The sequence below is a fragment of the Muscardinus avellanarius genome (genome assembly GCF_963383645.1).
Source record: "Muscardinus avellanarius genome assembly, chromosome: 18".
Classification (NCBI taxonomy): domain Eukaryota; kingdom Metazoa; phylum Chordata; class Mammalia; order Rodentia; family Gliridae; genus Muscardinus; species Muscardinus avellanarius.
In genome coordinates, this window is record NC_137804.1 from 36420667 (window position 1) to 36434982 (window position 14316).

A 14316-nucleotide genomic window follows, 5' to 3' on the forward strand; every position below is an offset into this window, starting at 1 on the left:
CCTTTCAGCTTGATACATTAGAGGTGATTCTGCAAAGTGAAACTGGACAGAATTCCTGTCATCACTATCCCCTTTCTACTCACCTTCACCAATAAACTCCAAGGACTGAGGCTACCACACTTCTGGGATTGGGTTAATCCTTCTTCCTGGGAAGGTCAGGGCTGTACACCAAGGAAAACTAGGAGCACAGACGTGTGGATGCTATCTAGAAACTATAGTAAAGGCCTTTTTCCCACATTTCCTTTATTCCCAGGAAGATAAAGGATGGGTTGGTAGGGTATATCTGAAAAGAAGTTGTGTGCATTGATATTTGAATCTCTTTTTTTTTGGTGTGTGGTGGTACTAGGAGTTGAACCCAAAAGTATCCTACTTCCTACCTATCTCCCCAGCCCTTTTTAATTTTATTTTTATTTTGAAACAGGGTCTTGCTAGGTTTCTGAGTCTCGCTAAGCTGAGGCTAATCTTGAACCTGTGATCCTCCTGTCCAGCTCCCCAAGTACTGGTATTACAGGCGTGCCACCGTGCTTGGCAATATTTGCATCTTGCCAGTTATTGAGCTAGTCCTCTTATGAGCTAGGACTATGCTACGCTCTCTTGCCTACTTTATCATCTCATGATATCTCATTGTGCAAGAAGTTACCCACTCCTCACTCAATAACAGATAAGAAGACGGAGGCTCAGAGACAGTGAGACACCTGGGCAAGACCAATGGCTGGTTTCTGGTTTCTACTGGTAATAGAATTTGAACTCAGTTCTGTTGGATTCCAGAGAGGATGGAATCTACCCACCACCATGCACTGGGCCTTGTCTTGGCCTTTAGTACCCGTCTGGGGAATTCTTCATACAGCGAGACTGTGTTAAAGATCCACAGACAATGAGCCCTGAGCTGAAAGTTTTCCAATCACACTGTCAAAAGAAAACACTGCAGAGCCAGCAAGAATCCTGCTTTGGAAAGTGTGTCAGGGACACTGGCGGCTCCGCTGCCTGCCTGGCTCCAGGAAGGTAGGAGAACGGGGTTCCAAAGCAGCTCGCTTGCAGCGACCCCTCCAGTGATTTCCGATCTACTGGAAATAGGCTGGCTTTTCCATTCGCCTTCACCTTTGCTCAATTCTGGCACAGAGCCAGAGCTTCTCAATGTTTATAAAAACACCCCAAAGTTGGAAATGCAAATGGTTCCCAATCCTGGGCAGGTGGAAGTGAGTGAATCCACCAGGAGGGGCCACAGCAGGCCGGCAAGCACATGCAGTCTGCGGGGATCAGAGCCCGGTTCCCGCAGGCTGTGGCTATGCACGTACGCATCCCCGCCCGGAATGCTGCCTTCTCCGGAAAATCGCTGAGGTTACACATGTGGACGACAGAGTCAGTGATGACAAATGTACGTGGCACGGGAAGGACCGCACGGAACCTACATGCCGCTCCCTGTGACCCGCAGGTCTCTGAGATGCCATCGCTAAAATTAATTTTCCTCATTTACAAGTTCACTAAGCGATTGGCTGAGGTGGCTAAGGCAACCGTTTGGATGTACACACATAGAGGAGTGTGTGTGTGTGTGTGTGTGTGTGTGTACACCCATACACACATCATACATTCACAATTAAACAAAAACAATGCTAGATTACCTGCTCTCATGGAAACGATGCTGCCCTCCTGAAATATTCTGCTGATTCTCGTAGTGTTAATTTTAGATATTAACAATTGACTGCTATCAACACACACACACACACACACACACACATACACACACACACACACACACTCTCCATAGCAAACCAAAACCCCAAACCCCAACCTCGGAAAGTAAGAAGCTCTTTACTTACTGTAAAGGACAGAAAAGAAGAAAACAACGTCCCTTCATCGTATCTGGATAATTTTGCCAGCACGCCTTCCAAAATAGTAATGAACTAGCAAAGCAGCAAAAAAGAAAAAAAATATTATTTCAAACTCTAACTGTTCACGGTAAATAGCCACAGTTGCCAGCCCCAGAGAGACCAGGACAGGCTCTCTGCTCATTTCTGACTCTATTACATGATTCCCACCTTCGGAGAAAGGAAGAGGCTGCCTTTACACACAAATATTTGACTTATCCGGCTTTCTCTTCATTATTATGTGATTGCAAATAGAGAGGGTTACAGAAGTGCAAAGTGACAAAATATTATTGCGTTGCATATAGCATGCGATAATATTAAATGCACTTTTCAAAAAATCCCAAACTGCGCAAAGCAATCTTTACGTTACATATTAGCACTACATTTAATCCAATCTATTTTTATTTGTATTTTATCAGTAATTTGGGGGAAACAGAAGTTTAGCACTGGCAAATATAAATGTCTTCCCATTCAGCATTACTTAGTTAAAATTCTATAATTCATGAGGTGACTGAAATAGCTTTATCTGACTTTTATGTTTTATTATGACTCTCGCTGCATGTAAAACTAGAGGAAAAAGGGGTTTTCATGATGGCAGAATTCCTTATTACTGCTTAACTTTCTGTATTTAAAAAAAAAATCTAACTTTGTCAGTGCTGAAAAACAAAACAAACATTTCCTGCATAACCCAGCGCAACGTTTGGGGACAAATTCTTATTAAGTTAACATATGCCATTTCATCGATTTCTCTTCACACGGCTCCCCATCATCAGAAAACCATTCGGAGCTGCGGCTGGGTGATGTACAATCTTGTTTTCTGAGAGATGCAAAGACCCGGTTCAACTTTTTAACCTGTCACATTTTAATGGAAATGCAGAAATAATAAAGCATCGTTTGTAGAAAGCATTTCATCTGGCGCTGAAGGTTACCTTTGCAACCAAGAGTGTTATCATTTCCTTAACGGTTTCTTCAATTAGTTCATCTATTTTTGAGTGGTACTGATGCTGAAGAACAGAGAAAAACAAGTATTAGTATAGTTTGCGGGAGCAAGGGCACCGCATCCTTCCTTAATTTTTAATGCTGCACAAATTAAAAATAAAGCTTGGCCTGCAGACCCCGCTCACTTCTATAGTCCTAGAAGCATCTGTAAGATTCTGGCTCCAGGTTTTTGATGGAGAGAGATCTGAAGCTCTTTACAAAAACAATGGCCAGGCGTATCATTCCTTACCCAAGGCTTTGGGTGCTTTTGATGTGTGTAGACATATACGCACATTTGATGGCCTAGGAGTGTGCTGATTTGGGTTTTACAAACCAAAATAACATACAACAAAAAGATGATCATTGTGAAACTCGGGGTGCATGTGGCTGATATAGCTGGATTCTTCCAAAGTGAACCAGACCAAGACGCCGAGTGATTTTGCAAAAATGATTGTAAAACCTCAGGCACTCTGGGCTCATGCCTCAGACCTCCCCAGTTACATCTACAGGTGTGACCTTGGTGTCAAAGCAAAGTGTCTGAGTTTGATCTCAGGCTCCTCTTTTTCTCCATTCATGGAGAAGCAGACTCAGGCTCAGAGCCACTACCGAGACAGCAGCTAAGTTTTTTTTTTTTTTTTTTTCCAATTTCTGTAACTGTGGCTGTCGATTAAATTTAAATAGGAATGTGAAAACAAACCCCCACGCAAACAAAAATCTGCTGTAAATGCCAGGGAGAAAGGAAAAGTGATTTCAACACAAAATATTATATGCCAGCTCCTTGACATTTATTAGTACATTTTAGTATCCATTTGAATTATTCTTTATTTCCTTAACAAAAAAACAACAATGAGAAACATTGTTATTTGGAAAGGAAAATGCACTTACCCACTCTTTAGCAAACTTTCAGAAGGATGATTAATTAGGAACAGAAAAAAAAAAGGAACAGTGCAAATAAAAATTAGGACAGAAAGACACATGAGAAAATAAAAAAAATTAAACAAATCCAAAAACTATGAAAACATACAGACATAAGCAATAGGAATGTGGTTTAAAATTCTGATAGCTGGTGGTCAGAATCATTCAAAGTGAGCAAAGAGATGGGAGCTTCACCTGCAATTGAAAGACCTGGCTAAAGTCCTAGTACTAAGTTGAGAAGTCCTATCACCTACGAAAATCTAGCTCTGCTTCCATATCAGTAAAAACCAAAGCGAAACTGATACTGATAATTCCAGGACTCAGGACCAAAAAGAGAGGCAAGATAGTATGAAGTACTAATTTAGAAAAGGAATGAGAAAACTCTGTTTAAAGATTTTCCTTATAGGTTTCAAAATAGCTGGAGTAAATGATTTTTGAATCTCAATCTCACTTTCGCTCACATGCTTAAAGGCAATGGATATATTAAAACTCTGATTTTATCATTATACAATATGTACACGTATCAAAATATCACTTTGCACCCCAATAAATATGTGCTAGTCAATCAAGAGTAAAATAATACTTAAGAAGTAAGATTCTCAGCTGGTCTGTTCTATTATTATAATTAAAAACCCAGCATCCAAGTCCTTTTCTGGTAGTCAGACTCTGAGACCCACAGGTCTCTTTTGAAGATCTAGTGGGGTTCTCATGTAAAAACATTCTGTCAATTATAACAGCAATTTAAACATTATTATTTGTCCAAGTTCATCAAGTAGTTGATAAGATCAGAGAAAGTGAGAGAGAATTTTGTTTCTTAGTCATCCTCCCCCTCGTTTTAGATGATTAGAGGGGGAAAAAAAAAGCAAACGACCCAAGTTGCACAATCCTGATGAATCACAACTGATGTTGGCTATATTGCTAGATTTAAGAAAGGATTTACTTGTCCATGGCATAAACCTGAAGCTAAATATATAAAAAATTATCTGCTGAATTCTGTGCTAGAAACACAAAGAAAGATGTCAGGGCAAAAGAATTCAGGTTTATTGACAGGGCTCCGAGTTCACTTTTAGGTCTTGAGAACAGATCCAGAATCACACACACCCTTACTTTCCCTCCTCAGGTGTCGGCCTCACTCCACTAGGTTTTCTTTGGATTTCTATAAATGAGTCACATTTATTAAATTCATTATGGGATTAACCTATGCCAGAAGAGGTAGCTGTGTGCAAAATTATACAATATAAAATGTTAATCAAGGGGGCTTCTGACTAAGCAAAGAGGGCCTCACCGAGAGTAGAAATAAAGACTCTCTTGAAAAACTTGGCTGAAGTGGTGAATACAGACAGGAGAAAGCGTCTCGGTGTGAAAGTTGGCGGTATCACTGTTTCACCAAGAGAGCGCATCGGGCCCTTCAGGCCCTTTCACATGGAGGCAGGTGGAGACTGGCTTATGGCGTCATGACAGTCAATGGAGCTTTTCCTACTTTTGATTTTCCACATGAAACTTGGCCCTATGACTCTCCAGGGACTTCTATCTCTCCCTTTTACTCCTTACAAACATTATGATCTCCACTCTTCTTTCCCTGTGAACATTTATTTTTATTTTCTGCATATAAATCATCCTGATAGGATTAGCCTGCCCCTTATTTCCAGGGGAAACTTGAACATGGCACTCACTGTGGGCCTCTTTTCTCATCTCTGCAATGGAGATGCAGTTATCACTGCTGCAGATGTAAAAGCCACATTGACTTAGCCAAGTAACCCAACAACACACGGAGATATGGCTTAGAAACCTTGAAGTGCTACCTGGCAGGCTCACTACTTCATTATCGCCACGACTAATTGCTCAACATGGTGGTTACCTGGGTTTACATACAGCTGTTTCCAAATACACCTAAAATCTAGATGCTTTGTTATAGGTAAATTATGCCTTGATTAAAATAAAACCTGTGTTGGGGAAGATAGTAGACTATTAATTATTCTGCTAGTCTATAGCAAAGGGGGTAAATGTCAACACGGCTTCTGTCTCTATTCAAGTCGTTTCAGAATACATAAATCCCTTTTACCAGATTGTCTGGATACACGACACATGTTCGTTCGAGTGACCTGTTTTTCCGGAGCAATATTGAGCACCTGCCTTCACTCTGCTCTTCCAGGGGGCATATATTGTCCTACAGATGTGAAGCCACAACAAAAGGATCCATATCCCAGTGGGGCATCTTCTAGTTACCACCCTCTTTGAGATTATATTCTCATAAAACCCCTGCAGTCTGATTGACTACCCAATTCTATCTGTACCCTAGTAGTTGGGTACAAAGAAGGATTTCCCTCATCTTCCCAGTTCTTTCTGCTGGTCTTCTTGGGCTCACTAGACATATACCCACACATGTTGTCTGGAGACCTTAGGGCATAGTGGTAGCTATGAAGGGGATATTAATTTTCGATGGAATGGGAAGTCTAGGGAGTTCCCTTTTGCTTCTGATGGGCTAAGTGGCTGCGAATTCCCAATTGCTACGTGAAAAACACTGCACTTGACTTCCTGAGCTGCACATTTTGCCTTGTCATGGAACAGATTGTGTGTATGTTGTCTTTCTGTTAAGACCATCTGACCTTGGAAACAAGATGAAAACACACTAGACCAAGTGAGAAACTATTTAATACACAATTTCCTCTCTATTGGTACTTCACAAATTTTAATGAAAAAATAAATATTTAAGATGGAAAAGTATGGCTAACAAATGTCTCAACAGCTGCCTTTAGAGGAGACAGTAGCTCAGTGATGGAATCCAGGAAGTGATCTTAAAATTGGAGATTACATCACCTTGCCAGTGTCTAGCCTAAAACTGGTTGAGGGAGGTAGAATTCTGGTGGTGGCTGGTACTGGAAACTATAATACAGGCTTAATATCTGAAACTTGCAAGATGAAAATTACATTAAAAACATGGATATGGGACTTTCATTTATTCTTATCCCAATTTTAGGATGTTTTCAGTCATCCCTGGTCAATCCCATTTTAATAAACCAGTTTTGCTTTGGAGATGAATAGCCCCATCTGACAAGATGAGAAAAGTCATAATCTTAGGATAGAAATCATAAATTAGAATACAATACTGGATGGACACTTACTAAAATTATTTAGCAAGGGTTTGTGTACTATTTGTCTGGGGATTTGTGTGTTATTTAGGGGAAAAAATAAGAAATGTGTACAAACTTTATTTATTAAAAAATGTTGAACTGGCCGGGCGTGGTGGCGCACGCTTGTAATCCCCGCGCTTGGGAGGCGGAGACAGGAGGATCACACAGGTTCAGAGCCAGCTGCTCTGGCTTAAGAGACCCTGTTTCCAAATTTAAAAAATATATAAAATAGGTCTGGGAGTGTAGCCCTAAGGTAGAAGGGCTTTCAGGAGCCCCAGTACCACAAAAAAAAAAGTTGAATTGTATGAGGAAAATACATGTGATCCTTTCTACCTTATCTAATAGAACCATGTCCAGAAAGAAAGAGGCACCACTGTTGAGGCTCGACACGTTATTATTTGAATAGTTCCAAGATGACTTCTTAATATCACATCCAAAAATTGGGTGATTGTATCTTCAATTTTAAAAACCCGTGTCCTTTCCTAGGGCCCTTTATAGCATGCCATATCTTCCTTTTGACAGATGGTAGCAGTAGAGTACAAGAGTAGATTACTTGCTCAAGGTCACACCGTTTGGTAGCTAAGATGAGAGTTCATAGTATATATAATCAAATGATTAGACAATTTGCTTTTTCGAAAAACCAGATTCTAAGGTGAAGCCAAGGTCATGCTACTTTCGCACAGAAGTGATTGGTGGTAACGATGAGAGAAAGGGCCAATTACAATACAAATCATAGATCTGCAACCAGGATCTGAATTGTACAGTAACACTTTGTGTAAGTATTGCTTTCCTGAAAAATGGCTTCATTATTTTCAGTAGGTTCTCAGTGGAGTTTGAATAAACCCCATTTGTACTATGTTCCCTGAACCCCCATACTCAAAAGTGAAACAGTTAAGTGAAAGTAACTTGGCTTAATTGGAAGATTTGTTGAGCCATCTGGCCAGAAACATGGGAGCTCTTAAACAGGGCTATAGTTAAGTCAGCCTGGGGAGGGACTGTCAAGCCCTGAGGGGAAAGGGAGGCCTGTTTACGTAGCTACTCTTCCCCATCCTGGACCAGTGCCATCCTTATGTAACAGGTAAATGTCAGTTCAAGAAGCTCTGGGGAAAAATAAACATATTGGACTTCATCAAACTTAAAAAAATTTTTTTTTTCTCCAAAGGATACCATGAAGAAAGTAAAAAAAGATAATCCACAGAATGGAAGAAAATAATTGTAAACCATGTATATAATAGTCTACATTCAGAATATTTAAAGAACCTCTATAGAGCCACAATAAAATACAGATAACCCAGTTTAGAAACTAGGCAAAGGATCTGAAGAGACATTTCTTCAAAGAAAATATACAAATACCCAATAAGCATTGTGAAAAAACTGCAAATAATCACGGTAAATAAAAAGAACAAGAGACAGTGTTTGGTGCACACCAGCATGGCTATTACAAAAAACATGATAAGTATTGGAGAAGATAGGAAAAAACTGGATTTCTCATATATTTTTTGGTGAGAATGTAAAATGGTGCAGACACTTTTTTTTTTTTTTTTGCCATACCAAAGATTGAACCCAGGGGCATTCTACCTCTGAGCTACACCCCCAGCCCTATTTTTCACTCTTTATTTTTGAAACACAGTCTCACTAAGTTGCAGAGAACCTCATGAATTAGCTGAGGCTGGCTGAGAACCTGCAATCCTCCTATCTCAGCCTCTTAAGTACTGGGATTATATGCGTGCACTAACACACCCAGCATATAGCCACTTTGGAAAATAATTTGGCAGTTGCTCAAAAAATTAAATATAGATTGACCCTGTGACCTAACAATTCTCTTTCTAGGTATGTATCCAAAAGAGCTGAAAACAAAGTCCACATGAGCACTTGCACATGAATCTTCACAGCAAAATTATTTGTGGTAAAGTAGGAATAACTCAAATGTCTATCAACTGATATAGAGAGAAACAAATATGGTATATCCATACAATGGAGCATTATTCAGCCATAAACAGAAAGGACCAATTCATGATACGACAGGATAAACCTCAAAATCATTATGCTATGTGAAGAAGCCAGGCACACAAAGCCACATATTATATGATTCAATTTACATGAAATAGAAATTCCTTAAGGCAAATCTGCAGAAAATAGACTGGTGATTACCTAAGTCTGGGGAGGGAGGAGGTAAAGTGGCTTTTAGCAGGTGCTTGGCTTCTTTCTAGAATGATGAAAATGTTCCAGAATTGACTGTGATAATGGATGCCTCATTTTGGTGAACACAAATGAATACACACATGAATTACATACTTTAAGAGGGTGAATTTGGTGTGAACACTATTGAATTATATACTTTAAAAGGGAGAATTTTATGCATATCTGAATTATATGTCAATGAAATAAAAAGACACAACAATAGTTCCAATAGGATAAATTTAGGAGAAATAGCATTCTAGGATGTCTAAGCTAGAGGGGTCTTGGGTGGATTTTAGAGATCTCCCAAAACAGGGTTTTGAAGGAGGACTCTGTGAGGCCTACATAATTGTACAGTGCCCCTAGGAAAGCTCGGGGTGGGTAGGTAGCTGGCATAGAAGGTTCTGCCCCATCATCTGGACTGGCTCTGTTCTTAGATTCATTGCTTATGCTCCATTAGGTTGGAAGAACCAATATTGTAGCCCAAACAGGCTGGCTAAAACTAGAAAAGTGCTATGATTTGACTGGTAAGGAAACTGAGGCCCAAGGAAGTGGAACAACTTGTCCAACTTCAGTTTGCAACACGATCCAGGTGTCTGGACACCTGACTCAGGCCTTCCCCAAGGGGCTATCCTAAGCCTTCTCTTTAGCTCACTGGTGCACGCTGAGCCCCAAGACCGGTGGTTCTCAAAGTGTGGTCTCTGGAACCGTCAGCAGCGGCATCATCACCAGGACACTTAGCTGGAATGTGAATCCTTACAGTACACCCCAGACCTACCGGAAACACCCGGGGTGGAAATCAGCCATCGCAAACTTAAGGAGCTCTCTGGTTGAACGTGGTGCACAGTGGAGTTTGAGAAGCACTGCTCCAGGCCATTCACATGCAGCCAAGAGGAGCTGGGAACAGAAGCAAGGGGCCCTGCCTTGTAAAGCAATAGATGTCACCGGTGCATTGTAATTCCACACGACGGTGAGGTCCACGGCGACACACACATGCACACGGCGCTTGGTGTGTTGCCCTTCACACGCCACCCTCCCCCTTCCCTCTCCTCTCTCCCCATACATGTTAGTGAGCTTGGCAGCGACAGCTTTATGGAGGGACAGGATGGTATTTGAGCTGTTTCCTTCCTCAATGAACACTTTCCACCTCACTCCCCAAACCCCTTCCACTATTCTTCTGGTCCCTCCTCTCGTTTTTCCCAAGTCCCTCTTGATTCCTATTTTCTTTGTAGCTCCCAAATATGAAACAAAACATACAACCCTTGATTTTCTGACCCTGGCTGATCTCACTGAGCGTGTTTTCCGGTTTCATGCATTTTTCTGCAAATGGTATAATTCTGTTCTTTATGGCTGAATGAAACTCCATTGTGGGTGTATATCACATTTTCATATGTTCATCTGTTGATGGACACCTAGGTTTGTTCCATAATTTGGCTACTGTGAGTGGCGCTGCTATATGCAGGTGTCACTAGAGTGTTACGGCACTAATTCTGGAAAGATACCAAGGACTGGCATAGCTGGGTCACACGATGGTTCCATTCCCAGTCTTCCGAAGAACCTCCATAGTGGTGAATGTGCTAATTTACAATCCTACCAACAGTGTATAAGAGTCCTTATTTCTCCATATCTTCACCAGAATTTATTCTCTCTCTCTCTCTCTCTCTCTCTCTCTCTATCTCTCTCTCTATCTCTCTCTCTATCTCTATCTCTATCTCTCTATCTCAGTACTAGGGGCATTCTCCCCGAGTGGCACCTCAGCCCTATTTTTTATTCTTTATTTTAAAACAGGTCTCACTGAGTTGCAGAGGGCCTCACTAAGTAGTTGAGGCTGTCCGCAAACCACGATCCTCCTGTCTCAGCCTCCCAAATGGTGTGATTACAAGTGTGCGCCACCAGGCTCCTGGCTTATATGTTTTAATCTTCATTATGTATCTTTTTGTGGTAGTGGGGGTTGAACCTAGGGGTATTCTACCTCTGAGATATACCCCAGCCCTATTTTATTTTGTTTTATTTTTTTATTTTGGAAACAAGTTCTTGCTACATGGCTGAGGCTGGCCACAAACCTGTGACCCTCCTATTTCAGCCTCCAAAGTACTGGAATTACAAGCGTGCACCACCATACCTGGCTCTCAGTGTAGTTTTGACTTGCATCTCCCTTATCGTTAGTGATGTTGAACATTTTTTTTCATATACTTATTGGTCATCTGAATTTCTTCTTTTAAGAAGTGTCTATTATTGGTTTAATTGCACATATAAAAATATTAGGTTAACAGCAGCAGCAACAAAAACAAAAACCCAGCTGGGCGTGGTGGTGCACACTTGTAATCCCAGCATTCAGGAGGCTAAGACCGGAGGAGGCCCTCTGCAACTTATTGAGACCCCGTTTCAAAATAAAGAATAAAAAGCCGGGCGTGGTGGAGCACGCTTGTAGCTTGTAATCCCCGCGCTTGGGAGGCGGAGACAGGAGGATCGCGCAGGTTTGAAGCTAGCTGTGCTGGCTTAAGAGACCCTGTTTCCAAATAAAAATATATAAAAAATAGGTCTGGGAGTGTAACCCAGAGGTAGAAGGACTTCCAGGAATCCCAGTACCACCAATAAAGTAAAATAAAATAAAATAAAGAATAAAAAATAGGGCAGGGGTGTAGCTCAGAGGTCAAATGCCTCTGGGTTCCATCCCCAGTACTGCAAAACCCCACAAACAAACAAACAAACAGACCCAAAGGGCCCCTGCCTCTGCCTCTAGTGCCTAGGACCTAGTCCTCGAGAAAGGCTTGACAGGAAAATTAGCCGGGAACAGGAGTTAGCCGGGGGCTGAGGAAGCACACTTGTGGAGGAAACAAGGTTGGAGAAGATCTTGCCAGGAAGAGAATACCACCAACCCACATTTAAAAATGGAAGGTACCGAGAGAGAAAATAAATAGCGAATAAGGAGCAAATATAATTTAGTAAAAAAAAAATCTGAGCATGGAAGAAGGCTGGTATTGAAAGATCTGATTTAGGAACAATTTATGCCAATTGGCAACAACACAGAGTTGCCAGAAATGCTTCTGAATTAATTCTAAATTGGTATATGAATATCTAGCTGGCTTCAGGCCATCAGAGAAAAATGATCATGATAGTCTTTAATCAAGCCCAAGTTACTGTTTCTTTCTCTCTTACATTTTAAATACCGCTTTGGAACTGGAAACTTAGCAAAGGACTCAACTTTTGGTCAGGGAAGATTCACAGTCAATCCAATCTGTAGAAAATTGAAAGGCTGCAATTTTGGGGACATTCAGAACCTGCTGGCTTGGGATTGGTAGGATGATCTAACATTATACATCCTCAAAGTTACGTATTGGAAGAAAGAACTCTCCTGCTGTCCAGATGTTTCAAGTGATAAAATGCACTTCGAATGTGAAAATGACTGGCATTCGGGCAAACACAGATCTGTCAGAGGTACCGGCCTAATAAATAAGGTCATCAAACATCATTTAGCTTAAAGAAACCTTCCGACCAACCAACCCCAGCCAAGAATCGTTTCCAAGTAGCTGGCACTCTCATCAGCACATGTCTTAGAAATCTACTTGACAGATCCCGTACACTCTCCATGGCTTCATCTACAAATGTTAAGGGTGTGTTTCTGAAACCAGCAGACTCAGGTCGATGGGAAGAACATATAAAGTTTTCTTCTACATGATCAATGGAGAGAAAGAGAGAAGAAAAAAAAATCTGTTTTTTTTTTTTTTTTTTTTTACCTCTTGGCCCATTTCCATGCTGCAAAGTTTTGTTGATTGAGCTCTGGCATCAACCATAACATTAAACATGGTGCATATTGACTGTGGGACTCGAAAATCTGTTGATCGACTGGTTTTTTGCAGCTTAACTTCAAATGCAATCCGGGTTCTATTAAAACAAAGTAGGAAAAGACCAGTTCAGTGTTCAGATGGCAGCAGGTGGAGGAGATTTTTTCTGAGAGGTCAGTGAAAAAGAAAATGAAAGGCTGTAATCAGTTTCAAGTGACAATGACTTCACATGATGTCTCTTTTAAATGACTTCCCCATCTGAGGAAGGCCTATCAGAGACAACCACACACACCCTTTCTTCTCTGCGGCACACAGAACACCTGTAGCTCAGCGTATTTCTGTCCGTAGTTTTCGTGCTATGGAGAATCCTAATTGCAGAAGAATGAATGAATCCACAAAACCCCAATTACAGCATTAGAGCATATGTAAGTTCTCTCACATTGGTAACTGCCTATCTTGAATTACTTCATTAAAAAAGCAAAACACAAAAATGCGGTTTTTAATCTTCAAAACCTCATAGAAAAAAAATCCTTTTTCTTTCTGGTTTTGAAAGAGATTGAAAGGGAAAAAAAAATCCAGCACACTCACTGCATTGCTGTAAAGAAGGAAATCATTATTGATTGTTAAAGAATCATGAAAAGATATCAAGCTACTAAAAATGGCTATCTTTGGGGAGTGAGATTAGAAGGTGTAGTATGAGGGGACTTTCGCTATTTTTTGCTTTTCAAATTGAATGTCTTATTTTTTCAAGGAGGATCGCAGGTTCCAGGCCAGCCTTAGTAACCTAGCGATACTCTCAACAACTTCATGAGATTCTGTTTTAATATAAAAGATAAAGGATAGGGTGTATCTTGGAGGGAAAATGCCCCTGAGTTCAATACTTAGAAAGTAAAATAAGAACATGTTACTTTTATAATTAAAATATAATATATTTAATATGCAACTAGATTATATATGCTAGCATATAAAGTATACATAATATGCAATTCAATAATGGTGTCATGGTGGAATTTTAATGGCCATATTCTTTTTTTTTTGTACCAGGGATTGAACCCAGTGTTATTCTACCTCCAGGCTACACTCCCTGCCCTATTTATTTATTATTTTGAAATGGGTCTCACTAAATTATAGAGGGCCTCACTGAGTTCCTGAGACTCGTCACGAACCTGCACTGTTTCAGGCTCCCAAGTACTAGGATTATAAGTGCTACCACACCCGACACATAATTCTGACACAGGTCAAATCATGATGCCTGCAATCTGTGAACCACTCAGGAAAACCCTAGGCCAACGTGGCCTGTTGATATTGTAGGTGTGAGATCTAATCCTTGATATCAGCCATATAAAGAGTCCGAGCTCTATTTTAAAAGGCTTCAAAGAATTGGGTCTCATGTCCTTAAAGAAAAGCACCTGGCTAGTAAGTGGCCTTACTAAAGCCCTTTTATTTAACGCAGCTTTTCAGCTC

General features: G+C 40.7%; 1 protein-coding gene across 16 annotated transcripts in view; it reads right to left on the minus strand.

The window, feature by feature from the left end:
- Positions 1 to 14316, minus strand: part of CADPS (calcium dependent secretion activator) — a gene marked incomplete at both ends in the record, with an annotated part of 501631 nt that overhangs the window by 71723 nt on the left and 415592 nt on the right. For all 16 annotated transcript variants that reach the window (XM_080714889.1, XM_080714888.1, XM_080714885.1 and 13 more), the window contains 3 exons: positions 1818 to 1901; positions 2795 to 2869; positions 12805 to 12952. In XM_080714889.1, coding sequence (XP_080571015.1) covers positions 1818 to 1901; positions 2795 to 2869; positions 12805 to 12952 — 307 coding nt within the window. The remainder of the gene's footprint in view (positions 1 to 1817; positions 1902 to 2794; positions 2870 to 12804; positions 12953 to 14316) is intronic.